General features: G+C 43.1%; 2 protein-coding genes across 4 annotated transcripts in view; one reads left to right on the top strand and one right to left on the bottom strand.

Annotated features, from left to right (window-relative positions):
* Positions 1-3,921: 3,921 nt before the first annotated feature.
* Positions 3,922-19,250, bottom strand: Golt1b (golgi transport 1B). 2 transcript variants are annotated; one of them, XM_036182620.1, is made up of 6 exons: positions 19,096-19,250; positions 14,790-14,881; positions 12,566-12,744; positions 8,325-8,406; positions 6,653-6,685; positions 3,922-6,281 (listed from the first exon to the last, which is right to left on the bottom strand). In XM_036182620.1, exons 1-5 carry the CDS (start codon positions 19,118-19,120, stop codon positions 6,677-6,679), a joined length of 387 nt encoding a protein of 128 aa, XP_036038513.1. In that variant the 5' UTR covers positions 19,121-19,250; the 3' UTR covers positions 3,922-6,281; positions 6,653-6,676. The 2 variants fall into 2 exon arrangements, with proteins under 2 accessions (XP_036038513.1, XP_036038512.1); XM_036182619.1 differs by lacking the exon at positions 6,653-6,685.
* A 133-nt stretch (positions 19,251-19,383) lies between these two features.
* Recql (RecQ like helicase) overlaps positions 19,384-27,573 on the top strand; it is a 24,697-nt gene continuing 16,507 nt past the window's right edge. The window contains exons 1-2 of one of the 2 annotated variants that reach the window (XM_036180525.1): positions 19,384-19,447; positions 21,422-21,469. In XM_036180525.1, coding sequence (XP_036036418.1) covers positions 21,454-21,469 — 16 coding nt within the window. In that variant the 5' untranslated portion in view covers positions 19,384-19,447; positions 21,422-21,453. Of the gene's footprint in view, positions 19,448-19,588; positions 20,508-21,421; positions 21,470-27,573 lie in introns of those variants that run through there. The other variant, XM_036180526.1, reaches the window with a different exon arrangement.

The following is a 27,573-nucleotide window of genomic DNA, read 5'->3' as shown; positions in this document are numbered from 1 at the left end:
AATACAAGACTATATACAAAGAGATGGTTATCAAATATTGTCCAGGAGTAATGAGGGATAATGACCTAGATAAGATGGAACTACAATAAATGCAAACTATATCAAGCACGTACTAAAATCCAGGGAAGTCTAGAGTGTGGGTAGGTGGCATGTTACAAAGATCATTCCAAAAGGTGTCCTATCCTAAAGAACCTGAGTCTAGTACTTAATATATTCTATCTAAGATATTATATATATACTAAGTTGTAACTATAACTGCTGTCACTTGAGGGACATCCCTTCAAGTTACATATATTTGAATTGGATGCTCAGCCAAGGCAGTTAGTACCTGTGCTTACACATGGCTGGAGTCAGGGCTGCCTCATTGGCTCAAGAGCACGAGAAGAGGTGCTTAGAAGTTCATTTTTTTCCAGGAAGAAGACTCCTCACTCAGGCCTAGCAGCAACAGAAGCCTGACCTTTTGACCTTTGCCTAAATTCCAGGATTTACAGTTGTGTGCCAGCATGCCTAGCTAATGACTTCTTTAGACCCTGTGGAATCAGAGCTAAGACAAAGCATTACTGGGCCACACTGTAGTCAGGACTGCATACCTATCCTGCCCCAAATTTACCTGTTGAAACCCACATCAGCCTACTCAAGATTAACTGGGGATCCCTGGGCTCCTTTAGTTCCCTTCCCAATGCACATGGAGAAACATCTCCTGTCTCTGCTTTTCATAATTATCTTTCCAGTTGAGTATTGACATCAGCTGCCAGCCCAGTCTGTTGGCGCTGCCACAGCTGGCCTTTTGCATTATAATTCCAATCACAGCACCTCATCAAAAGGCTCAAGGCCCAAGGATTTGATTGCCCATCACAAACAGTTTCACATGCCAGAGATTGAAGCACATTGATATTTTCAGATACATTCACTTAGGGAGCAAGTTTACATCATTGCTTTCCCCTGAGGAGAATTCTTTCTAATTACGAAGTCCTCCTCCGCCCCTTTATTTCACAATGGAAAGGAGGGTGACCTGAGAACCAATGATTCACACCCCCTTAGTGATGTCAAGAGGGACTTCCTAGCATTTCGCTTTTTTTTTTTTCTTTTCTTTTTTGTCGGAGCTGAGGACTGAACTCAGGGCCTTGTGCTTGCTAGGCAAGCGCTCTACCACCGAGCTAAATCCCCAACCCGCATCTCGCTTTCTTAGGGAAGAAAGGCTGCCCTTGGTGACCCATCTTCTCCAGTAACAAGTCACTTTGTGTGAAGGTCAGGATGTGAAGCAGAGACTTCTACAGGATTCACCTCATTCACTGTGGCTGACAGAGATGTCTGCTTTCAAAAAACTGACTTCAACGCACTAGGCGTTGGAGAGGACAGCAGCAAACCCGGATAATAGGACTTTCATTCAACACTTACTGCACCTGTGAAATGCCAGGGCTGGGTATCCATCATAAGGGACTGGAGCCTTGAGAATCATTTGCTACCAAATCAGTGTAGAAGTAGAAATGCAAAGGACCCTGAAGATAGCCCAGCAGACAGGAAAGGAGAGCTATGCTAGTGGTGTTTAGTGAGGTCCTCACCACTGAGTAACATCACAGGAAAGTACTGCAGCCAGTCAGTAACTTTCACACATCTGACTTCAGTGAACAACAGGACTCAAGTTGAAACTTTTGGGTCCTGGACAAGGTTTGAGAGATGTGCTAGATCATCATCTGTCCATCCATAATCATTTATTTATCTATAAATCATCAGTCACCAATTACTGTGGAATAATCGTGTACACTGTGAAGATGTGTTGCTCTCATTGTTAATAAAGAGCTGATTCGCTGACAGATAAATAGGGTTTTCGGGGCAGAGTGGAATCAGAGGAGTTGCCAGCAGATGCAGAGGGAGCAAGACATGCTGGGGGACAGGTAAAGCCACGAGCCATGTGGCAACACATAGATTGAAAGTTATGGGTTAATTTAACTTAGAAGAGCTAGTTAGGAACAAGTCTAAGCTATCGTCTGAGCTTGCATAATCAATATAAATCTCCTTGTCATGATTTGGGAGCTGGCTGGCGGGATAAGAAAAATCCACTTACAACTAATCCATCATCTATCAGACAAGATAATGTTTCATTATTTAGTCCAGGCTGACCATGAAGTTCCGGCAATCCTATTTCAGCCTCCCAAGTGGTAAGATACTTAACAGACTGAAGACACCCAGTTCCCAAGTGACAACTGACGGCAGTCAAGTTTAAATCAGGACTCAGTAAATACCAGGTTAGTGGCGTTTTTTTTTTTTTTTTTTTTTTTTTTTTTTTTTTTTTTGTGCGTGCTTATAACAGAATTTATGATGAAAACACTATGGATGAAGACTCTCAAGTATTCAAATGTAATAAATTCCTTTCCCAGAAAAAAAATATTACAAGTCCTTTGAACTTAGAAATTAATCTCTACTCATGCTAGAATTTTTTAAATTCTGTAATTAATGGTAGCAAACAGCAAACACAACAGGTTTCCCTAAAAAGCCTGGCTAAATGTAGTGACAAAGATCCAGAGCCAGCTTTTACAGTGAGTAGCAGTGACAGTTCTGAATCTTGAGGTTTACATTACAACAACAGCAGCAGCAGCAAAAATGTCTCCCAACACCCATCCTTTCACCCTACAATAAATACATTTCTAGAATAGAAAAAAAACCCCACATTTTGAGGGAAAACTCCCCCAATTAATGCCAATAGCATTTTCTGTCCTCCAAAGATACTGGGATAATGTCACTGGATCAACTAGGAGACACCTGTAGGCAAGCTTCTGAGGTAATCTCCTGGAAGGTTTGACTGAACCAGGGAACATCTTTCATGAATGCCAGCTCCTTCCTGCAGCGAGCCAGGTCTGAGGGAAAGCAGCTGCTTTGCCTGCCCTCCTCTGCTGCTTCAGTCCTCCGCTGCTATCAGAACTCAGTTTTCTTGGCCTTCCAACATGGACTGAAGTATTGCAGCTCTCCAGGAACCCCCAAGCCTTCAGCACCAGACTGGACATCACTGAGACAGAGACGGTTAGATTGAATCTTACAGCCAACTAACCCCCACTGTAACATATGGTCATTTCATGGGTCCCATTTCTCTAGAGAATGCCAATACACAACACACATCTTAAAAAACAAGTCTGTTACACAGGTGGAGGCTGAAAGTGGAAGAAACTGGAAGGCTTGGATGTCTGGACATTATTTTACCATCTGTTTCAGTGTAACTCAAGAGTATATTTGGAGATGTTAAGAGTTAAAAAGTCCCGTGGACAGGGCTTATTCTTCTAATTGCTGGCATTTGGTCATGAGCTTTAAGTTCCCAGAAGACACTCAGAAAAATGTCTGTTGAATAACCAAATGCTTAGCAAATCTTTGAGTCCAGTTTGTTTTGTTTCTTGAGAACACACCTACATAGGCGAGGCTGCCTGGATCTCACAGGGATCTGCCTGCACTGCTTCCTGAATGCTCGGAGCTCAACATTTCAAAACAAAACAAAACAACAGCATACAACTCAAGGCAATGAATATTCATTGACGTTTATGTGTACGAGCATTTTGCCTGTGTGCGCATTGCATGTATGCTGGGTGCCTGAGGCTCAAAGAGGGCACCAGATTTTTTGGACCTGTAGTTACTGAAGGTTGTGAGATGCCACATGGTTGCCAGGAACCAAATCTGGATGCTCTGCAAGAGCTCCAAACAACCGGGCCACCTCTCCATCCACTCAATATTCTTTTATACGTGTTAATAGTTTTCAAATGTGTCTTACTAATTTAGTTGTTGTATGACTGTACTTAAGCAATTTAGAAATTAAAACATCAAGGCCATTCGACAGACAAAATTGCACTGGAGCCTATTATTATTTTTTTAAAAGGAGGTAGATTATTTATAGGGCTATTTAAGTTTTAAAACTTCAAAGATAAACTTGACCACCAATGAATAAAAAAGTACCCTTTTATTGAGGTAAGACAAGTGTTATTTACAATATACCATTGTTAGAGTATATATTTTGACCATGAGACTTCTAAAGCAGTTGAATTCCAGGGAACTGTAAGGGAAAACATTGCAGGCATGTTTCTGTTACAGAAGATACATTTCAACATGACAGAAACACTTAAGGCTGAGTACTGGAACTTTTCCTCCATCTGGGGGAATCATCAATTTTTTTTTTCCTTTTTGTCACAAAGACAGAAGGCTTATTTTAGAAGGGACAGGGGTTAGGGAACCCTCAAGAATAGGGCTTCCAGAAGTCAAAAGGCTGGTTTAAAAACAGAGCCTCTTCAAGGTTCTGACAGAGTGCAGTGTTGGCAAGCAGTCCCAGGTCCACTGCACTCACTTGAAAATGAAAGCCATCCCTGCATCCCAGCCCTCCACCTTACTAAGGATTGTGAACTTCTTGCATCTTCTCAAGTCCAGTGTTTTCTGAAATCAGACTGCTGAAAGGGAGTGCTTGCTGTAGTGCAAAAAAACACTTTGATAGGGTCATGCCTACGAAAGGTTTAAATGGCAGACTCCTGATCTAACAGTGACACCTAGCCATTGTCAAATCACATGGGCCAAAGCCTAATGAGAAGTCTACCAGGCACCTCACACAAGTCAGTTCTCAAAGCACAGCACTGACTATCCAGGGAAGGTGTGACTTTTTGAGGAACATCAGACACAACGCCAGTTCTTTTATTATCCCATAAGCTATTGAGGTAGGATTCTCCATTTATCGAGTTTTCACAGGTTACACCATAAAGTCAGATGCAAGTATATCGTGTTTGGACACGCTATTAATCCACAAGAGTGAACCACCCCACTACAAACCAGCGCTTCCTTCTCAGACCAGCAAGGCCGGGAACTTTGCTGGCACCAAGAAATTTAACTAAACACAACTAACATTGTAATGTCTTGTAGAAATGGTTTGTAAATAAATAGAATTTCAATTATGATTTTCTGCATTAAAAAGCTTTGCCACTGTTAAGAATAAATAGTATAACCATCAGTGGTAAGATAAATAGTACTACTGTGTGTGAAGTGCTCCCACCTCCCACAAGAAAACTAACGCCTGGGGAAGGAAGGAAGCCATTGCTATTCCTGTTGGCAGACTAGCCACAGAAGGGAATGACGACAAGCCGCCCCCAGCACTTGTTGAGGAACCACAAGTTTAGTTATAGTGTAATAGCTTTTGCATGTCAATGGGGGCATCTCCTCTCCTAACTCAAGATGGAGAACAGTGGAGGAAGCAGATGTGATGCACGCTGATTTTTGGATGTTATAATAAAGCTGAAAATAAGAGGAAAATCAAATGAAATTAATACTTCTTACAATCACAGAATCAAGCCTTTAACATATTACACACCTTCAATGTCACCGCAAGTTATGAAACCAAAGTGGGAAACTGCAGCCAAATTTCATAAGAACACAACAAGAAGAAAAACTACATCATGACATGGGAGAAATCATCTGGTAGGCATCATTTAGGATCTCAAAACTTGACTTCAACCCCTTTTGTGGCAGACTACTTCATGGTCAGAATGCTTTCTGCTTGGTGTCTGCGTGCAACAAATTGTACAAACACACCTAGGCCACACTCAAGACATCTGTGCATCCAGAGTGTTGTAGAGTCAAGAAAGCACTTGGTCAGCTACGGTTGAGGAAGTGACAGCTCAGAATGACCTCTGTGTATTCCGAAGAACAGCTAGTTCAGAATTTTATCTGGCTCCAAAATATTAAGATTCAAAAGGACCACAAAAGTTTTATTTTCATGTTTACAAAAAAAGTGATTCACACATGAAACTGGGCTTTCCTTGGACTGATACACGGACGACATAATCCAATCCAATTCAGGCATCATTATCAGAGACCCAGCACACCTAGAAATATCTGGGTCATCAAAATGGACATTATATATATATATATATATAAATGCCTATCAGTGTTCCTGAATCTTCTAAAAAGAAAAAAAAGTAACAAATACCATGGTTCTCTATGAACGGCTGTTTCACAAGTTGCAGCAAGACTAAGAAACAGCCTTCTCAAGTCACTAAGCATTGTAACAAGGCTTCATCCTCTTGAGCCGCTGATCACTCCGATCACCTGATCACAAGCTTGCTGTCATTGCTTCTTCAATAACTGTTGGTACTTTGGAGGGTGTATGATTAAAACTTCTGGAAGGATTTTACAAGCTAGTTTGTGAAACTTAACTTTGTGCTGAATAGTCTTCAAAGGGTTTATAAATAATATAATATTTAAAGTCTTCAGTTGCCTTGCTGTTATACCATATTGTTGCTTTCTCCAACTTTGTCTACAAACTGTAAGGAGAAAAAAAAAACATAATTCAAAGGAGCTCAGGCACTGTATAGTACTGAATCACACTTTAAATGCTGGTTTAAAACATCCAGTTTTACAAGATTTGCGAGAATTCAAGGCATGACTGATAGTGGTTAACTGGATGGTGTCCACCACCATCTTCTCAGGTGTGTATATAATTTACTTTTCTAAAAGTTGCTTTTGCATGGCATGTCATACACATGAATTTAAGGGTGAAACATGAAAAATGCAACACAATGAATAAAAGAATGTAGAAAATGACACCGACACTGCTAGCTCCACAAAAGAAAAGACTGAAATGCCAGCCACTCATGCATTAATGAACCGAACCCAACAAGGTATTGCCACTGACCATTCCTGTGGATCTCTTCTGGGCCTATGTGGTCTTTGGACAAACAGATTTAACTCAATTAAGTTCAGTAATAAACAACAACTATCAACTAAAAATATGTTAAATGAGCATTCTGGACATCATACTGAAGGGGGCAAAGACACTGAAACATTCAGTGTTGCCAACATAAACTTATAGTTGTCAAATATGAACTTCAACAAACACTCATGAAAATGGTTATTGACTTTGGTTACTTCATCCCACATCAGAACCTTTATCTTTGGCATCCCAGACGGAGATGTACAGCTTGCAACAGAGTGTATATAAACATAGCAATGCTGCAAGGCAGAGAACTGCCGGGTTCTAGCCGGCGGGGCTTTTGTACGCATGTTTCAGATCACTTAGGCAGTGCCCATTTACACAATCATTACAGAATTCGTAACTGAGAACACAATATGCTCTTACAACTATAGGTCTTAGTAAATTCAAACATTATTCGATATGTAAACAATATCTAAGTTGAGTCTGGTAATAAGAATAAATAAGGCCGGGGTCCACCTCACCCCAAGCTGAGGTACCAACTTTAGAAATGATCATAAACAGGTGATTGATAATATTTGTGAATTCACTAGAACCTTAAAATAAATTTCAGTGGTAAAAGAAACACCATATTCATTCTCCACAGATAAATAAATGCAAATGCCCAGGCTGAGTCAGGGTGCTCTGCCTCTAAGACTGACCTGGTTTGGAAATGACTGGGCTTACAGTGGTATTCTTTTTTCTGGAAGTCCTTCTCAGCTAATACTATGGCTCTCCCTGCAATCTCCAGACAGACTAATGGGCCTCATTACCTTTTATACTTTAACCTAGTTGTTCAGAAAGAGCACGGAACTTCACCAGTGACGCCTGACATGTGTTAGCTCTAGAGCCCCCAAAATTGTCTCCTTCTCAAAAGGACTCCATCTCCAGCATTCTCTCCGTATTTCAAGATCTCACTTAGTTTTCAGACTAAGGAAGATGACTAAAAAGAAGTCACCTAGAGCTGTCATGAGATTGACTGCGTCAGTGAAATATCACCCTTCATTCATGGACTTGGGAAAAAATGTTTGGCATATTTATTGTGAGTGGCAGGTGTTATACTGGGCCCTGGGGAAGAATGGCTAATAGCCATCTGTCTACCTCTGCCCTAAAGGACTATGATCACAGCTCTGGAGCTCTCTTCTTGATCATTAAAACAGGCACATGTTATGACAGAGGTATGTACAAGGAAGGCAGGCAAAGCCATTCTGAGTCTGCCACAGAGAGTTGGGAAGGCAGGTAAATCCTGAGGCTTCAGAGACCCCACAATAGATGGAGCTTCCATGGCAGGTTAGTATCATGCACCCACAGACTGCACCTGAATGCAGAAGAGTTTCACTTATCAATTCACAAAAGTAGCTTAGCATTATCAACTGAAGTAACATCAAAAATAGAAAACAATACTGAAAATGGCATGTTTAAACGGAACATCAGGTTTCACAGATCTAGGAACGATTAATTTCTGGTTTTCGGGGTAACCAGGATACATGTGACACAATCATTTTTATCACAATGACTCAATCATATCAATGATTCAAGCACCCAGTAAAAAGGCATCATAATCTATTCATTTGGGTGGTTTTAAGAATGTATTACTAAATACATGACTACTTACTGATCTGATTCCAGGTAGATTTAGGAGAGATCCAAGGACAGGCACTCTTCTGATAAAGCCAACGACCACAGGAAAGAAGCCCCTGGAGGCAGAAGACAGGTCAGTAGACTTCAATGCTTTCTACCAGGAGGAACCACTAGCGAAGTGAAATGGATACTCCAGAATCACCAGTTATAACAAACACAGTTAATAATGTGATGACTGGTAAAATGGTGCCCAGAGTATAACAGGACCTAGCTGTGCCGTGATTAGACCATGGGCTTTCTGTTCCACTGCTGAAGACAGGGGAGCTGGGGGAGGGGGTAACCAGAAGAAATGAGCTGCTGAGCCTGTATGCATGGAACCATGAGAACACCACCAACAGAACACCTACTAGATGGTAAGCCTCACATCTTGCCAGTTTTGGGTGTTGGATACATGAAATGCAGGCACATCAAGGTTCAGTGAGATTGCCCAGTGGCTAAAGGTGTAAAGGTCTTTGCCACTAAGCCTGAGGACAGACCTGAGTTGGATCCCCAGGACCTACATGGTGGACTTGGAGAACTGCTGACTCCTGCAAGTCGACCTCTGACCTCCATTAGAAGCGACCCAGCCTCTAATTAGTTTATGTGTGGGTCAGTGAGGCCACCTCTCTCTAAGATGAGAAGGAGTTTAAGAATACATAAGAACTAACATGTGTCTGGTTCTTAAAATGCAGTTCCCAGGGATGAAAGTACCATGAGAGAGGTCGGAGCTGCCAGCTTCAACTCTGAACCACAGAAAGTGAACTGACCCACCCCAGAGGAACAGCTCTTCCAGTCCAACTAGGCACATGCTTCAGAGACATACAGGTTGCTTTCTTAGCAGTACTGAGTTCAAATGCATTTTTAAAATTATCTTTAAAAAAAAAAATACACAATTGTGACTTCATACACTGCTATTGGGGGTTGTATGGATTTGGAGAAAGAACAATAAAGACTCTTAGCTCTAGATCTTAAGCCAAGCCTCCCTAAGAATAAACAAAACTCTGCAGAAGCATGAGGACTTTTCCAGAAGCCTCTTTAAATCATGAAGCTGATACATTAATGCAGTTTACCAATCAAAGAATGGTATCCTGTTCTGTACTGGCATCAGGGGCCAAATCTGGCCTTTTAACCTCCATTGCTGGAGGCTGTATAGTTGCCAACATTCATTCTTAGTCTCTCACATGCTCAACTTGCCTTAAGAGCTGCCCGCCCTTCCTTAACCCAGTGATTTATTCATAACCCTGCTCTGCTTTCTTTTTCCACTCCAACGGCAAACAGCTAATGTTCAATTTCCTAACTTTATACTGGGCACCAAATCTGAGCCTTTTAACTATTTTCCTTGCCTCCAATTGGTCTTTCTGAAATGCACCCTAAAATTTTTCTTATTAATGTATGTGTGCACGTAGCACATACCATGCCAGGTGTGGCGGTCAGAGGACAACATATAGGAGTCAGCGGTTCTCTAAGTCCACCATGTAGGTCCTGGGGATCCAACTCAGGTCTGTCCTCAGGCTTAGTGGCAAAGACCTTTACACCTTTAGCCACTGGGCAATCTCATTGAACCTTGATGTGCATTTCATTGATACTAGAGCAGTCTCTCTAAGACGCCTACCTGGTTCAAATGTTTCTAGCTTAAAAATCTTTGTGTCCCTGCCTCTCTGCTGCAGACACAGCTCCTTAGCCTAAATCTGGTAAGACAATAAGCAACTCATTCAGAAAAGTTTGCAGCCTGGCTGGCTTACACATTCTTTTTGGCCTCACTGTAGCCTCTTCCTGCGTATGGACCACACTGCCATTGGGAAACTGCTCCCCCTTTTCAGAACAAACAGCTTTCACAAGCCTGCCAGTCTCTCCTGTCAATCAACAAGCTAACTTCTTTCTGACCCACAGGATGTGGTCTGATCTATTCTTTAAGTCTCAGCTTATCTGAACATTCCTGGCCTCTCCCTGATTACTAAGATCTTAGAATAGTCTGTGTCTTTCTTTGGTGACATAACATTATCACTGTATGTTTTTGAGACTTTATAGTCTGTTTTCCACATTAGAAATGGTAGTTTTCCTAAGACAGATTTGGCACTTAATTCGTTTTCATGGTTTAAGTCACATGGTGCCTAGCATTAAAAAAAAATAAATACAAGTAGTGTTACTGAACACATCTTCTCACCATGAACCCTCTGCTTATTGCCTAACTTGTTACCACAAGATAGCACCTGATCAACATTTTCAGTGTGTTCAGTACTGGACTTCTTACCAGCACATGCACTAAGCATGCTGCTGCTGTCAAGAAGCAGCCACTATAAAGCAACATATTTACGTAAGAAAACGACATGTCTCTCCACCCATCTATCCCACTAAAGAAACATCAAACCCTGTTGTACTGACTGGTTGTGTGTGTCAACTTGATACAAGCTAGAGTCATCAGAGGAAGGAGCCTCAGTTGAGGAAATGTCCCCATGAGATCCAGCTGTAAGGCATTTTCTCATTTAGTGACCAATGGGGGAGGGCCCAGCCCATGGTGGGTGATGTCATCCCTGGGCTGCTGGTCCTGGGTTCTAGAAGAAGGTGGGTTGAGGAAGCCAGGGGAAACAAGCCAGTAAGCAGCTCTCTTCCATGGCCTCTGCATTAGCTCCTGCCTCCAAGATCCTGCCCTGTTTGAGTTCTTGTTCTGACTTCCTTCAGTGATAGGCAGCAATGTGGAAGTGTAAGCCAAATAAACCCTTTCCTCCTCAACTTGCTCTTTGGTCATGGTGATTCATTGCAGCAATAGAAGCCCTAAGACAAATTGCTACCAAGAGTGGGGTACTGCTGTGACAGACCTGACCATGTTTTTGGGAGGATTGTGGAAGGACTTTGGAACTTTGGGCTAGAAGAACCATTAAGTGTTGAGAGCTCAGTGAGGTGTTCTTTAGTAACTTAGAAGAATGTTGAAAGAAAGTGCAGAGGATAGGGGCCTGGCTTGCAAAGTTTCAGAGGGAAGTTTAAAGACTCTATGCGGCCATGTGTTATTTTGAATTAAGAGCCCGTGGTTCTGGTTAACTGGGGCTTAAGAAAAAAGCTGTGATTAACAAGATACCAGAACTATTAAGGCAAAAATTTTGCTTTGCTGGGATACCTGATGCTGGTTGGCTGGACTAAGAAATTAGCAGTGATTAAGAAGAGACAAACATCACTGAGGTGAAATCTTCTGGGATGTGTTTCCTGAGAGCACAGAGAAGCTGTGTTCTAGAGGCAGCCAAGGTTGTACCTCGTGTTGGCAGTTGGACTTGTAATGTATAAGCATCACCCAGGTGGCACTGGTTTAGAAGGAATGAAGGGGTCATGGAGAGCAGCTGAGGCTTGGTATTCTGAGAGGCCAGAAAATGCCATTGGTGAAGGTACAGCCTCAGTGGCAGCGAAAGGCCCGGGACTGAGTCATGCAAAGAAGCTGAAGCTTGGCACCATGAGAAAAGCCTATGAGAGGCTACTGGTGAAAGTGCAGGCTGGCTGCAGCAAGTGACCCCAGCATATTGGAGATGCCAGTACCATGGGATGACCATAAGAACAGTAGCAGGAGTAGAGTGGACCTAGCCAGAACCTAGAAGGAAAGATGTGTGCTGCAGACGGCAGAGCAAGAGAAGTGACCCACACCCTTTGGAAGAGTCCAGAAGATCATGAATGGATCCCAGATATTGAACAGTTAGAATTTTATTGTGCTTTGATGTGATTGTGACTATGTCCTGATTTTTTTCCCTCTTGAAGTAAGAAGGTATTTTACTGGAGCCCACTGTTGAGAGACTTCATTTTAAAAGACTTTGTGTTTTTAAAGAGATTGACTATTTTAAAAGAACTGAAATTGTAAATGTGTTTGAGTTTGTAAAGACCGTGGGACTTTTAAAGTTATTTAAGATCTTGGGGATGAATAAGAAAGGAAGGTTTGTGGCTTAATAGTGATGTGTCTGTGTGTAAAGTTGAAAAGGGGTCAGTTGTATTGGCTGGTTTTGTGTGTCAAGTTGACACAAGCTAGAGTCATCAGAGGAAGGAACATAGAAAATACTCAACGAATACTTTGTTACCTTATTCAGGCAGTCATTTACATTTAGGGAACATTTTTATAGTTGACTGACCTGAAATGAAAAGACTCAGTCTAAACAACGGTCATTCAGGAAGTGATCCTCTTACATTAACCAAACTACCCAGGATTCTGTAATAGTTATGTGATACAGTGGCACAGTAAAGGGAAAAAAATAATGGCCTTACCTGAATAAGAGAAAGAATCCATAAATTTCGAAGATCATGCCTATCAAAGGCCAACCAATAAGGACCACGAACACACCACCCAGGAAAAATCCGGTGGCTTTCACTTTGTGTTTCTGGAAGAAGAATCTGAATGTTCTTTCTAGACCAATTACAAAAGCCAAGCCAGCCACAAACAGAACCTAGGAGAGAAAGACAACACAACAGAGAAAGGGTTAAACACCTCATCAAGTGAAGAGCAAGGAGTTAAGTCAGCAGTGAAGCAGTTTGCTTGGCATCTGCTGTGCAGTGCCAGAGTCCTGCCTGTACATCTCACAGCAGAGCCAGGGCATGGGGGCCACATGCTGGAAGTCCTGGCTGTCGTCACTGGCCTCATTCCTTGTCTAACTCCATTCAATGGAGAAAGATGATGAAATGGGACACAGGAACCCACATCTGTAGCAAGTTTTCTCAGCTTGGTTGGATGGCAAAGGAAATGGCTTAGTCAAATGGACATCTGGCAAGGCCTAGATGGTCAGCTTGCTTTAATGTGCCACCAAATGTAGCCTCTAATTCCGCAATAGTCATGGTGGGGTGTAGGGATTTCTATGGGTGGGTAATTTGGGTGGTGGCTATGCAGACAGCAGAGGGTCAGTGCAAAGCCAGGGAGAAGAACCCAGCAGCAGAATAGACACATGCGGATAAGAATTCTTCCCCCACTACTTTCCTCAGGAAAAATTTCTCCTTTCCAATACACACCAAGCCTACCAGCTAAGTGCCACATTCCCAGATAATAGTTCTGTTTATACCACCAGATGAAAACACCAACTTTGCTATCCTTTCTCTTTTCAATTAAAGTAGGCCACAGACTTCAAAATCTTCTCAACATCATTCAGTGACTTTTCCATCTTCTCACAAGGGGGTTTATTTCCTCCTGGAACTCCTGTACAACCCCAACACATGGACAGGGCAGTACACAAGCAAGCAAACAAAGCACATCCTTTCTAGAAGTCAGGAATACAAGCAAGTACTCAAAAAAATTACACTGATTTATTCACTTATTTACCGGTATGTGGGCATGTGCATGGAGGTCAGAGGATATCTTAGAGGAGTTGGTTCTCTTCCTCCATCTTGTAGGTTCCAGGGATTAGTTGGTGGCAAGGCCCTTTACCCACTGAGCCATCTCATGACAAAAGATGTACATCTTTTTTTTTTTTTGTTTTTTTCAGACAGGGTTTTTCTGTGAAGTTTTGGAGCCTGTCCTGGAACTCACTCTCTAGACCAGGCTGGCCTTATAGAGATCCTCCTGCCTCTGCCTCCCGAGTGCTGGGATGAAAGGCATGCATCACCACCGCCCGGCCAAAAGGTGTACTTTTTAAAAGCTTCTAGGTTATTAAAAATTTGTTTATGTAATTTAACCACATACATGGTTTCACATTTATATTCAAAATAGTTTTGTAAATTTACCACACATAGGGGCTAGCGTATCATCTTTCTTCTCTTTATTTTTTGAGATAACACCTTGCTCTGTAGCCCAGGCTAGCTTTAAACTTGTGGCAATCCTCCTGCCTTGGTTTTCTACCTGTTGAGCTTATAGGTCTAAGCCACCATGCCTGGCTAGGTCTTCTGCCTCCCAACCCTTCCTACTTAGGGGTAGCACTCATGTAGTCCATTGTAAATCATACCACAAACACTTAGAGTAGTTGACCAAGTGGGAGCCTTAAGTGTAGCTGAAGTTACCTCTAGTCCCCTCAGGCCTACAGCCACTCAGACTCAAATAAACACACAGATGCTTATATTATTTAAGCTGTTTGGCCTAATGGTTCAGGCTTCTTGTTATCATCTTAAATTAACCCATTTCTATTAATCTATAAGTTGCTACATGGCTTGTGGCTTACCGGCACTTTACATCTTGCTTCTCATGGCGGCAGCTGGCAGTGTCTCCTGACTCAGCCCTCTTGTTCCCAGAATTCTCCTCTCTCTGTCCTGCCTATACTTCTTGCCTGGCTACTGGCCAATCAGTGTTTTATTTATCAATCAGAGCAACACATTCACAGCATACAGATACCCACTGCACTTAAGTTTATCTTTTATTCACACCGAGAGCTGATGGGGTTCACTGCTGCTGCAAACAGTGAACTTGAGAGTCATTTACCTATGACTGACAGCAAGGAACACTAATAGGTAAAGGAGGTCACTAATAGGTAAAGTGCTTGATGAATTTAAAATGCACATATTCAAAACTTACATTTCCAATAGCCAGCAGTGCTTTGTCAAAAAAGAGAATCATTCCAAAGAACAGGAAAAACACTCCGAATCCTGTTAGGCCCATGCCGATTTCTGCAACACAAAGCACATGGTTATGGCAGAGAAGAATCAGGTCCCTCACAATCCTGCAAATCCAGCACAAAATCCTGTCAGTCAGCTTCTTAATGGCATCAAGATCTTTAACAACAAGATGCAACACAAGTAGTTATATGGCCAAATGTAAATCAGGAAAGAAGAAAATTCCCAATTCTTAGGCAGGAGACAAGAAAAGACAGGTCCAGATTCTAAACCTTCTATTATATATATATTTACCTCTGAAAAACCTCTCTGGTTTTAGACAAAAATGCACAGGTTTTAACTATTTGTCTCCTACAAACTTTACACTATCAATGTAGTATAAAGTAGACTAGAACCTGAAATTACAACCTAGCACATGTTTTTCACTTGTTCACTTAGAAACCAAGATTTGCCAATCAACTACTAGAGACCAAGGGGTGTTGTAGGTACTAAATACGGGTGGACACAGTATAATTGAGGTCTACCCTGCATATAAAATGCCTTATTGACCTTACATTTTCTAGGTCCTATCTTCTGTCTAAGGTCACAGACACTCTTGTTACTGTCTGGCCTTGAACTCACAGAGATCCGCTTGCCTCTGCCTCCTGAGTGCTGGGATTAAAGGCATGTGCCACCACCACCCGGCTTAGGCCTCAATTTTTTATACTTTTGTTATATATTCTGTTTCTAAAATTATTCTGAAAGAATCTACAAGCTTGTCTACCATCATTGTAGTTTAAATGTATTTCAGATGCAAATACCAAAACTCCAGATTAATTATTTTCTTGCTCAAATGTTTTAGGAGAATTTACTAAAACAACTAAAAGTGAAACTCTATTAAGCAACTAGTTGACAGGAGCAATTCGTAAGAGCCAAGTTATCCAAATGTGACTAACTTCTCTGTTCACAAATTATCTTAATAGCTACACCAAATCTAAGATGTTTGTTTTTGAAAAAGGAAATCAAGCTGGTAAAGTACTTGCTGTGCAAGCATGAAGATCTGAGTTCAGATCCCTAGCACCCACCTACAAAGCCAGACATGGTGGTTCATGCCTGCGATCCCGGGGTTAGGGAAGCAGAGACAGGAGGATTCTGAAACTCTGGCCAGGCAGGCTAGCCAAATCAGTAAGCTCCAGGTTCAGTGAGAGATCCTGTCATTCATTCATATATATATATATATATATAAAACAGAGAATGATTGAAGACACCCAATGTCAATGTGGACAGAGCTGTGCATGCACACACAAAGTAAAAGCATTCCCCAAGCTTAAAAATGGAGGAAATTAAATGGAAATATAGTTATTATGCACTGAGAACTTGCCAGGAGTCAGGCACTGTGAATTGTTTCCCAGAGCATATGCAATGCAACTTCCCAGTATCACAGGAATGTAGGCAGAATCACTTTAGGGTTGGAGGATGATGATGTGCAGAGAGGGGATTTAAGCTGCCCCAAATCAAACTGTGGTCAAGTATTTGAAACAGGTCTGTTTTAACCACTATAAATATTTTTATCTACAGTTTAAAAACATATTTACTGAACTCAAGGGTCCTGGACTACATAGAATGATGTAACTGACTTACATTTAGTCTTAGTAGGTACCAGAACTGTTAAGAGGTTGCTGCGGTGGAAAAGGGTGCCTCACGTGGCTCATCACTGGCAGTGTCCATACTCATGCCTGGTGATTCTTTTAACAAAGGTCTGAGGCACCAAGCAGCCATGGCTCAAGTTTCCCGCAGACATCTGATTACTGACTGCTGTATGTAAGTATTAGTGGGGGTGGCAGCCAAGCCACCGGCAGCAGGTAGACTTCACATCTAGTCCTCTCAGTCCATAATCCTGCTACAGCCCAGAACCCAAACATTCCCACGGCCTCATCAAGTGCAGCTCAGAAGGGGACAGCTGCCTGTGGAATCTTTGTCAAATTATCATTACCACAATGCTGCCAGGAATATCCTACTGAAATGGGCCAAAACCCCTCACCACACCCTTTCTCATCTCCAAATTTTCCTTTGTCTCTGTCCTTATCCATCCCTAAGTCCTCTGAATTCAAAAGGCCTATACGGCCCAACGATCTCCCTGCCAGGATCGCACTTGGGAAAACATAATATCCTATCTCCATTTTTTTTTCTGCCCATAAAAAGTAAATTTTGATATAAGCAATCTGAGGGGTTAAATTAGATAACATTTTTTAAAAAAAAGCCTACTTAGGAAATTTTATAAAAAAAACCCTTTAACTTAATGTCCACCCAGCTGACGTTTCAGTGACAGGGATACTTCACAGAGAGTGAGGGTAGCCTCTCCTTTGCCATCACAACCTTTAAAAAAACAGGTAAGTTCAAGTGGGCATCAATCTCGGTAAGTCAAACACTACAGCGGAATTTTACTTAGTATGACAATCAAGAGGTAACATGGCCGCTGCCCCCACTGCAAGCCTTGGCATTTCTTTCGGCACTGCTGGAATGGGGAGAGAGTACTACTATTGTGTCTTAAGTCAGCACCAACCGTCACCCACCCTTCTCAGAACCTAAAGCCCCAATCATGTTGGCATCTCTCTGGGATGATACTGGTCCAAACCTGCAGTAAACACAGACACAATCTGAATTTAAAAGCTCTGGTCCTCCAACCACTGGGTTGTAACTCATCTCACCTCAGACACTGGCACGTGAACATCACAGAATTTCATCCTTTACATCAAGTCTCCTTAGAAGCCAGCAGTACAGTGAAAAGAACAAAGACTTCTGAGCCATGAGTCTTGGGACCATAGCGTTTTCTATCTGTGTGTGTGAGTACCTGAATGTCTTACATGTTCCAGTTTTTAAATAGCCTAAGTCTGCCTTCCCATGCTCATGCTATCTCAAACATAAAAAACAAAGCAATCCAAACCAAACCCCAAACCCCTGCTCTTCCAGAGGATCTGAGTTTGGTTCCCGGTACCCACATTAGGCAGCTAACAACTGTTTGTAACTCCATCTCTGGCCTCCCTGGCACTCACATGCATATGTCCATACCCCTCCCCTTCTACTTATCTACACCTTACATGAAAAGAAAAGAAAACACTTCTACAACTGTGAAAAAGAAAAAGGGACTCTTATTTCTGATTAGAACCAAATGAAGCTGGTGCACCAATAGGAAACACTCCGGGGCTAGTCCAAATCAAAAACCCATGGGTGTGATTGGGCTACCAAGGTGTACAGGGAGCATAGAAGAGCTGTAACATTCCAGTGTGTCATGACTTGAATTTAAATCTTCAGACTTCATTTGACAATAACTTCAAGGAAGGCTTTCGTTCCAGTTCAATAGAATCTTGAAAATCTAAGGTGACTAGAGTTTGTGAAGACGCAAAGGTCACTGAGGAAGGGTGAGGCAAAAAGATGTCATACTCATAAAAAACAAAAACAAACAAGAAAACAAAAACAACTTTCAAAGTAAACAGGGTCTGGTGGAAAAATAATTGAGATTGTCAAGAAAGGTAGAAAAATTAAAATGACGGAGCCGGGCCACAGCTCTACTGGTCCACAGAACACTTGTCCAGTATGCTCTCATCTCTATGGGCCACAAAAAAAGGCAAGACTGCAAAGCTGATCGAAATGCTGAGATAGGCAGAAACGGATGCTAAAATAAATCACACCACTAAGTATAGTATACAACACTAATAAAGAAATCCTTTACCTGTAGAGACAGGCAGGGTTGCTCATGCTTGGAATCTCAGAGCTTTCGAGGCTGAGGCAGAAGGATTACCAACCAGCCCACACAAAGAGCGAAAGGCAGGGTTCATTTACATACACAGTGTGATCCCGACTCCTAACACAGAAAACCAAGCCACCACTCCCAACAAAAGTCAGTGCTCTATCTGGGCGCAAAGTGACCTTAAAATTGACAAACTCGGTTGAAACTTAAACGGGCAGAAAACTGAAGTCTTTGCAAGGGAATTTTGGGCAGGCTGCTAAGAGCAGTGTCTGAAGACAAATCACTACCAATCTCTTATGCCCCGAGCCACCCCAAGTGACTCGCAGGAACCCAAGTGCGGGCGGACTGTCCCATTCCCGGCGCCCCGGAAACTTTGTCCGGCGGCGGCTCCACTCGAGCCGGGGTAAGCCGACTGTCCTCCGGTCGCGACCCCCTCCCTCCCGCAGGCCGCCGCCCCACGCCGCGCTCGCTCCATTCATTGCGGGGCGGAGCAGAGGCTGCGGCGGGAGCAAGGCCAACGCGAGGCCCTGGCGGCGCTTACTCTGCGTATCCGTGAGGGAGATCATGGCGGCGGCGGCGGCGAGGACCGCGGAGCCTCGGGGCCCACGCTGCGAAGCCTAGTCCGGAGAAGAGCCACGGGGACGCCGCCCGGCCCGAGCCGCCACGTCTTCCGGAAACACGCAGCCGCCGCCGTCGGGCCGCAAGGCCGCGCGCTATTGGCTGCAGCGGGGCCAATAGTACATGCTCTTGTTCGGATGTGCGCCTGGGCGCGCGCCACGCCGCCAATCAGAGAGAAGCTGGTTTGTGATTGGTGGCGGGGGCCGACCCGGAAGGGTGGGTGCTGCGGGCCGGTGGCGGGAAGGTTTTTTTTTTCACCTCGGAGCGGCTGACAGGTGCGTGCAGGCGCCGAGCCCCGCGCGTGGGCCCGCAGGTGTCTGCGGCACGGGTGGGAGCCGGTTCTCGTCTCTGCCGCCGCCGCAGCATGCGCTTCCACCTCCTCCTGTGGAGGCAGCGGGGTGGAGGGGCGCGCTCTGGGTTAGCTTGCGTTGTCCTCACGCATTGATGACTGCGGACCTGGCTCAGGCTTTTGACTGACAGGCCTTTTCGTAACTTAATTAGTTCCTGGATATATTTTGTGCGGAGATATCTTTTGTTGTGAAGTTACATAGTTTGGAGAAAAGGGACAGGTTTTTGGCAGCAAAGTCCAAAAAAAGATTACTTGAAAGAATGGGAGGAAGTGGACTTAGATCGTACCTCTCCTAAGCGAAGAGAGCTCCTGTTTTCAGGTTTTGAAAAGGCATTTTGCTAGGCTGTTTGATTAAAAAAAAAAAAAAAATGAATAGAGTCAGACTCTGCTCAGACCTTACGTTATGGTCCATACAGAGTATTATCACTCTAGGAAATGGTGAGGAGATGCTGGTATACGTGAGGAAGGAGGAGGCTTGACCTATACTCATCCTTAAATGCTCGTTAGTGATGTGTGGCCATTCCATACCATTTAGTCAAGGCTCAATCTGTCTTAACAGCTGTGTACAGGAAGGGTGTGGTTTGATAAAGCAAACAGTCCAAGAGAGAATAGAGGGCCTCAGAATCAGTCTTTGGTGTGCACTCTTAGATTCAGCAAAATCCAAAATTAAGCAAAATATAACATGCTTTCTATTTTTTATTTTATTTTTTGTATGTAATGGTGCCAGATTGTCATTGACTATGCAAAGAAGTTCACAACAGTTTGGAGAAGTCATTCAGGTTTAAGCTTTAGCCATTAAAATTTAATATAAATCATGTGTTCTCCCATTTTTAACCGTTTCAGATTCCTTTAAGCCAATAGAATACTAGACTCCCCCACCCTCTCTCTTTGCAAGTGAGCAAAATCTAGAGAAGTTGGAGTAAGCTCCCTGTAGCAGAGAGGAGGTCCTGAAAATGACCTGCTTAGAATACTAGTTTCTCTTAAGGGTAAGTTTAACAGTAACACTAAAGCAAGTGCTCAGTAAAATGCTAAGTGGTTCCCTTATTTATGTTTTTACCTAATCTTTGATATTTGAATATTTCTGACTTATTATTTGTACAGTAAGTCCTGCCAGACATGGTTGTGCATGCCTTTAGTCCCAGCACTGGGAGGCAGGATAACCTTCTGTGAGATGAGGCCATGAGTCCTGCCATCCCAATTTTTAAGGCTTAGAGGACCAGTGTGTCATGCTGTTAAGGTCCACATGGTCCTGGTGGCAGATTTATTTAATGTTGGGCCTTTTTGGCTCTATCACTTTGCAACGGTAGGACGTTTGGTGAGAGTTGTTGACCTTCTATTCAGCACCAGCATCTGTAGGATTTTAAAAACGGTTTGCTTTCTAGCTCTTTTTGCACACAATAGTGACAGATTGTCATCGACTGAGAATTGTTGATTGTATTGGTTTGGTTTGCATTTTGTTTTGTGGTGCTGGAGATTAAACTGTGGCTAAAAACCATGAATTCACATCTTGGTGAACCCAAAGCCAGAACAAGTACATCTGAGACCTGAAAGAGTGGAGAAAGATTTATTGCCATCAGGAGGCAGGGAGAACAGGGGAATTGTTTTAAAAATGATGCTCTTCAGGAACAAAGGAAGAGTTAGGAATTGGTTAGGGAGGCCTGTTCATTATTCCTATGAGGGCAGGAGAATTGGGAAGGATACATTCCTGCACAAACCCATTTTGCAGCATAACAGTTTTAGCTGACAGTAAAGATTTTGGAAGTGTGTGACACAGGAATCTGCTCCTGGAAAATGCCTGCCTTGCCTAGTAACTAATGCCTGTGCATGCTGAACAGGACCTGTGCCAACCCAGCAGTATTGCTATTAGAAAATGCTGCCGTATTTGTTCTTTCACTTTTAGAAGGACGCTTGGATCTCCAGTTCAGCTTTAGAATGGCATCGGTCTCAGGTTAGTGGTTGCAGTTATTCTCTGTATGTTACTGTGTTCTACTTTAACTTACTCTTTGAGTGAAAAAAAGTTTGAAAAATTCTCATTTTAGAAATGATTTTTTAAAAGCTGTTTTATTTATGTGCACAACAGAATTTCCCATTTCAGTATTAGTAAACAAATGGCTCACTGATGGTCAGAGCATTCACACTGTGTGACTGTCACTGCTGTCTGTCGCTAGAACCTTCTGACCACCCCAGACTGATTGCTGGTCCACAAAGCTCCTCACACTTCCTTTCCTCCAACCCTGGAGAGTTACTGTTCTCCTTTCTCTCTCTGAATGTGACCTTTTAGGGACCTCCTACACAGGGGTATCCATCTAACCTCATATGGCGTTATGCCTTCAAGGTAATGTGTGTCAAAATACTTTTCCTTTTTAAGGCCCATAATGTCCTACTGTATGTATATGCTGTGTTTTGTTTGTTCATTCATCTGTTGATGAATAGTTAATTTTTTTTTTTGCTCAATTTGACAACTATGAAAAATTCTAACAGTCTTCAGTATAGAAATGTCTTAAGTTTCTCCTTACAATGGATTTTTAATTATGTGTGTGTGTTTGTGGTGTAAATATGGGTGTATATGTGCCACAGCATTGTTGGAGAGGTCAGTGGACAATATTTTGGAATCAGTTCTCTTTCCACTGTGGAGTCAAGGGATAGAACTCAGGCTGTCAGGCAAGCACAGCAAGCATTACCCATTGAGCCGTCTCATTGGCCATCTCTTGTGGTGGTATTGTGTTTCCCCAAAGTATTGTGCACCCTAATAAACTTATATGGGATCAGAGAACAGAGAGCAGCCACTAGATACAGAGGCTAGAAAATGGTGGCACTCAACGCCTTTAATCCTAGCATTCCAGAGGCAGAAATCCGTCTGGATCTTTGTGAGTTCAAGGCCACACTGGAAACAGCCAGACATGGTGACTCACGCCTTTAATCTCAGGGAGTGATGACAGGAAGCAGAAAGATATATAAGGCATGAAGACCAGAAACTAGAAGCATTTGGCTGGTTAAGCTTTTAGGCTTTTAGAAGCAGTTCAGCTGAGATCCATTCGGATGAGGACTCAGAGGCTTCCAGTCTGAGGAAACAAGATCAGCTGAGGAATTGGCAAGGTGAGGTGGCTGTGACTTATTCTGCTTTTCTGATCTTCCAGTATTCACCCCAACACCTGGCTCCGGGGTTGATTTTATTAATAAGAACTTTTAAGATATATGCTACAATCTCTCCAGTTGTTCATTGGATCGGCTGGATCAAATGGTAATTTCATGTTAAGTGTTTTGAGGAGCTAGTGCTGTTTTGCACAGTGGCTGCATCGTTTATGTTCCCATCAGCAGTGCATAAGTGCTCTGAGATTGTTTTTGACTGAAAATAGGAGACTGAGAACAGATAAAGAAGAAAATACAAATCACTCATAACCCCAATGCCCCAGTTAATATGAATGCTAATTGACGTTAGTTTTATTAGTTTTCAACCAAGTTTTTAATGATTTGTACAGTTTTGGAATGTGTTTTGAAAAAATATAGAATATATATGTGGTACTAAATAAATTCTGTAGTTTAATTATTCTATTTTTACTGCCTGAAATGGGTGACTTTTAAAAAACTGACCTTATTTATTTGAACTTTTGCTCTATTTTGACAATATGAGCCATGCAGCACTGAACATACTGGAATCTAAAGCTTTGTGTGGCTCTCTGAGTAGTCCCTAAGTTCTCAGAAGCAGTCTGTCTATTATTGACCTTCCTCAGATCAGCTGTTTCCCTTTATTGCAGGTTTCACATGGTCAGACTGTGCTCTGATAGTCAGATTTTGCTCTTGGTTTGATTGATGGGTGACCCACTAGCAGGGGCAGGGAACGTTAACTAGGATGGTTCTCCAGTCTTTTCTGTGGTGTAATGGTTATGGCCTTTGCTGCATGCTACCCTACCAGCTGGGAAACAAGACCGAGTTCTCTTTAGAAAAATACTCAGAAGGGGTTTTCTTCTGTATAGAACACACCCACCACACAAACTGGCATACAACATTACAGTTTGCCTAAGTGTAAGTGTGGATATATAATTACCCATGTTTTTGGCTTTGTCTCAGGACTTGTTCTCACAGCCTGCAAGTTAGTGATCAGTGGTAATAATTTGTTTAGGTCCTTACCCAAATAGGCTTTACTTCATGGTAATGGACTAATAGGTGCTGTTGAGCAGAGGTCTAGTGTGGTCATGGCTGGATTTCTCGTCTTACTTTACTTATTCAGACTTCAACTCTTCCAGTGTGATTTAAAACTAACCAAATAATGGAGCAGATCTATCTTAAGAAGTTAGTCTACTTCCTCTGCTCTTCTACCCATCTGTTGATCTGTATTTGAGACACCCTTTGAAATTGCCTTTGGTTTGTTGTTTTGTATTTGATGGGAGGGAAGCACTTGCTGAGTTTCAGCTTGAGACATTGCTAGAACATCCACACATGAACCACAAGCTTAAGAAGACTGGCGTGTGACCCACTCACGTCAATGTGCTCTGAGATGAAGTAGCAGCAGTGCCATGCTCTTGCCTTGTTCTCTTCGTGGCTTGCTGAAGTCGTTCACTTGAGTATTTACTTTCACCTCCTGTTACCTGTATTGTATAGGCTAGCTTTAGAAACGGTATCATTTTGAGTAGGTCTCAACACCCAGGTTTTCTTCCATTCTTAGTCCATCAGGACTTTGTGTGAGGGTCACCAGTGCTGACTTTGTTTCGGGGTTGACACTGGATGAGGCAGTATTTGGTTGAGAAGCAGAAGTGCATGTCTGTGGAAAGAGAATCTCTGCAGTGACTAATGATTAACTCTGCATGACTGTGGGAAGCAGCTGAGCCCTGTGTGTTATCTGTGTGTCTGACACTAGGCCTGAGGTGCCTGAACAGCAGGTAGAAGAGGAGTCCTAGAGCGTGGGGAAAGCAAAGGCAAACTACTGTCTGTGAAGATGGGGACACTGTCACAGAGCTGCTGTACTTCTGCACGCAGCCTGGCTGAAGGTTTGGAGAACTGAAGGAGGATGGGTTCTGCAGGCCCTGCAGGCCCTGCTGCTTTCCTGAGGTCATCTCACAGCAGTTCCACGTCAGCAAGGTGACCAGCCCTGATCTGACACTCATCTAGACATGGAGATGTGGAAAGGAGGGCTCTCTAGAACTGCCCAGGGAAGGGGATGCTGGGCCACTGTGTAGTTCGGCCCTGGCTGAGGCAGCACAGCACAGATTCTACCACTTGGCCTCTGTCTTACCGAACTGACCAATGCAGGCAGTGATGCAGTCATGCTTCTTCCATGGCGAAACTCTCCCTGTACAGCCTCCCAGAGCACTGATTTGTCTTCATTCATCGCAGTCCCACTCTCTTGGTTAACGTGAGACTCACAGCCTAACGTAGGAGTTAACTACCATTAACCATTTTATGTGTGTGCTTGAGAAATAGGAGAAGAACCAGGAAACCAAAAACAGAAATATGGGGTGGGGATTTAGCTCAGTGGTAGAGCACTTGCCTGGTTTGACCCTCAGCTAAAAAAAAAAAAAAAAAAGACAGAAATACACAAGAGTGCGGCCAATAGGCAAGTCAAAAGATGAAGGAGAAAGATGTGGTATGCATGCCTTGTTCTTGGTGTTCAGTGGTCAGAGTTGGTGTTTAGTATTGCCTTCTCCAGCTTCCTTCTTGAGCTGTTTAAGGTTCATTTCTAGGCAAAGACTTCTCTTATTGGTGTGCTTATTACAAAAATTATTAAACATTGTCACTTTGTAATAGCTTTATCACAGGAATGTATGGGAATGGTGGAGGTGCCCAATGGACTCCTGTTCCCGACACACTCCTTATTTCTATGGTGTAATAGTGACTCACCTTCCCCTTAGTACTCAGCGCCACTTTCCCAGCCAGCTCAGCTGCCTTAGTCTGTTGATTTTCTAGTGTGCAAGTGCAAGCCTTTGGCTTCTGGTTTTTGGAGCACTGCTTTTTTCCTTGGTACCTAGAGCCTCAAGACCAGCAGCATCCAAAGTCTGAGGAATGAGTGGCACTTTAATTAGTGGCTCATTCAAGGTCACAGTAGGAGGGGCCACTGCCTCCTAAGGCTGTGAATTGATGTTCCGGCAGAGGCATCAGTATTCACTGATGTGGAGCAGACCATGAGACCACTGGCGCGCTCTCTCTCTCTCTCTCTCTCTCTCTCTCTCTCTCTCTCTCTCTCTGTGTGTGTGTGTGTGTGTGTGTGTTTGTGAGAGAGAGATAGAGACAGAGAGCCAAAGAGACATAGAGAAACTACTCTAGCCTTTAAAGTATTGTTACCCAGCTGGCACTACAATTGATTTTCTAAAAATGTCTTTTTATTATTCTCTCAACCTTGTTATTCTAAATACTGAGGGATGCAAATTAACCAGTACTTTTCCAAGAACTTTGTGAGCTGTGGTTAGAAGTAGTCTGTGCAAAATATGAATATTGTCCATAAGGCATTTTCTAAATTGAAGTATGGTGGATTCCACAGAAGCATTTCAGGGAAGGCAAGCCCATGTGCAGAGCAAGTGTACATGACTGAGACACTTCCATCATAGAAGGTTCCAGTGTCTTGTTAGTCTGCTGCCAGGCATCTGGTCTTCCTTTTTAAGAATGGTGCTACAGAGGAGACTCAGTGAGTATGTGCAGTCTGCAGGCTGGACACTGACCTGTGTGTAACCAGATTAGTTTCAGTGAGTGGATATTGATGCTGTAACACAGACAGTGTTGTGTTCTTGCTCTTGTACAAGAATGGCCTTGGCTGATGTCCAGGAGGTTTTGTCCATTGATGGATTAGAGTCTTCCTCGTTATTGTTAATGGGCATTCCCACAGGACTTGTCTTCTTAGTTATGCCCGTGTGGAGTTCCTGTACAGTTCTCCCCAGACCCTGTGCCACTTTTCTAGGATTCTTCTTGCCCAGCCCTAAGCATCTAACCAGTTCATCACACAGAATCCTCTAAGTTGGTTTTCTTCCTCAGTCTAACAATAGATGTAAGGAATGCAGGTGTCAGGAACTCCCTGAGAGGTCATGGGTTCATGAGGTTGATGAGGGGCAAGGTAGACTTGTACCCCTTGTTCTTGCCTTCACTTAAAACCTGTTTTGAGCTCACTTTTTCATATACCACCTCTATTGTGCTGGTGGTCTGCCTTATGAATCAATGTGCTAATGGTAGGAAGTACAGGTCACATGGTAACTTAGTTTCTTGGGGCAGGCCACATTGATTTCTGAAGGAAGGTAATAAACACCTGTGAAAAATGTACTCAGGAGGCTGGGGCGGGGCGGTTAAGTTCAAGGCCAGCCTGGGTAAGTCAATGAGACCCTGTCACAGAGAACAAAGAGGATTTGGGCTGTAGGTCGGGGTCGATGCTCATGTGGTACATCTGAGGTCCTAGGTGCAGCACTGCAGTGGTACAGTGACACCAACAACAGTAAGATATTATGTTTGATTGTGGGAGTTCGGGAGGCAGCGGTCCCTGGTTAGCCGTGTGTGCAATGAGGAAAGGAGGCGGGTATGAAGTATGGGAAGGCAAGGGTCATTCAAACCTGCATGCGTGGCTGCATCTTGTAGGATAAGCTGGAACTTAGGGCAGTATGGAACTCATCTGGTGCTTATTAGGACTTGCATCAATGTGCCATCATGTCCAGGATGCTGTGTCCTGCTGAAGAGCTGAAACCTCATCCACACAAAGTTGCAAACAAACCTACCCCAAATTTCCAGGAACACAGAGAAGTTGCAGGCCACTTGCTGTTCCACGAAGGTACTGCAGGAGCTGACTTCTGACCCATGGCAACAAGGGTCACCAGCAGATCCCTAACATGAATGAAATGCAGGAGCACCTGACCTGTGCCTGCCATCTGGTGTGGGCCTGATGGCTGCTTCATTTCTTCCTTTCAGATCATGATCACAAGATTTCATCCCAGGAAGAGGCATTATACTATGCTGATTGTTTGGGTAGATGTGATATGATACCACTAGCTTTAAAATTTCCCTTGCTTCCATTGATGTGGGATCAACAAGAGTTTCACTATGACTTCCATCTTTGGGTCAATACTTGCCTTTGATAGTGGA

The sequence above is a fragment of the Onychomys torridus genome, chromosome 3, assembly GCF_903995425.1.
Source record: "Onychomys torridus chromosome 3, mOncTor1.1, whole genome shotgun sequence".
NCBI classification, from domain to species: domain Eukaryota; kingdom Metazoa; phylum Chordata; class Mammalia; order Rodentia; family Cricetidae; genus Onychomys; species Onychomys torridus.
This window is presented reverse-complemented; position numbering and strand designations above follow the sequence as displayed.

Bases quoted from the DNA above. Each gene is read 5' to 3' on its own strand.
- Golt1b (XM_036182619.1), bottom strand. From the start codon at position 19,120: ATGATCTCCCTCACGGATACGCAGA. The intron at 14,882-19,095 runs GTAAGCGCCGCC...TTTGTGTTGCAG, and splicing joins CTCCCTCACGGATACGCAGA to AAATCGGCATGGGCCTAACA. The intron at 6,282-8,324 runs GTAAGTAGTCAT...TTCTCCTTACAG, and splicing joins ATCTACCTGGAATCAGATCA to TTTGTAGACAAAGTTGGAGA.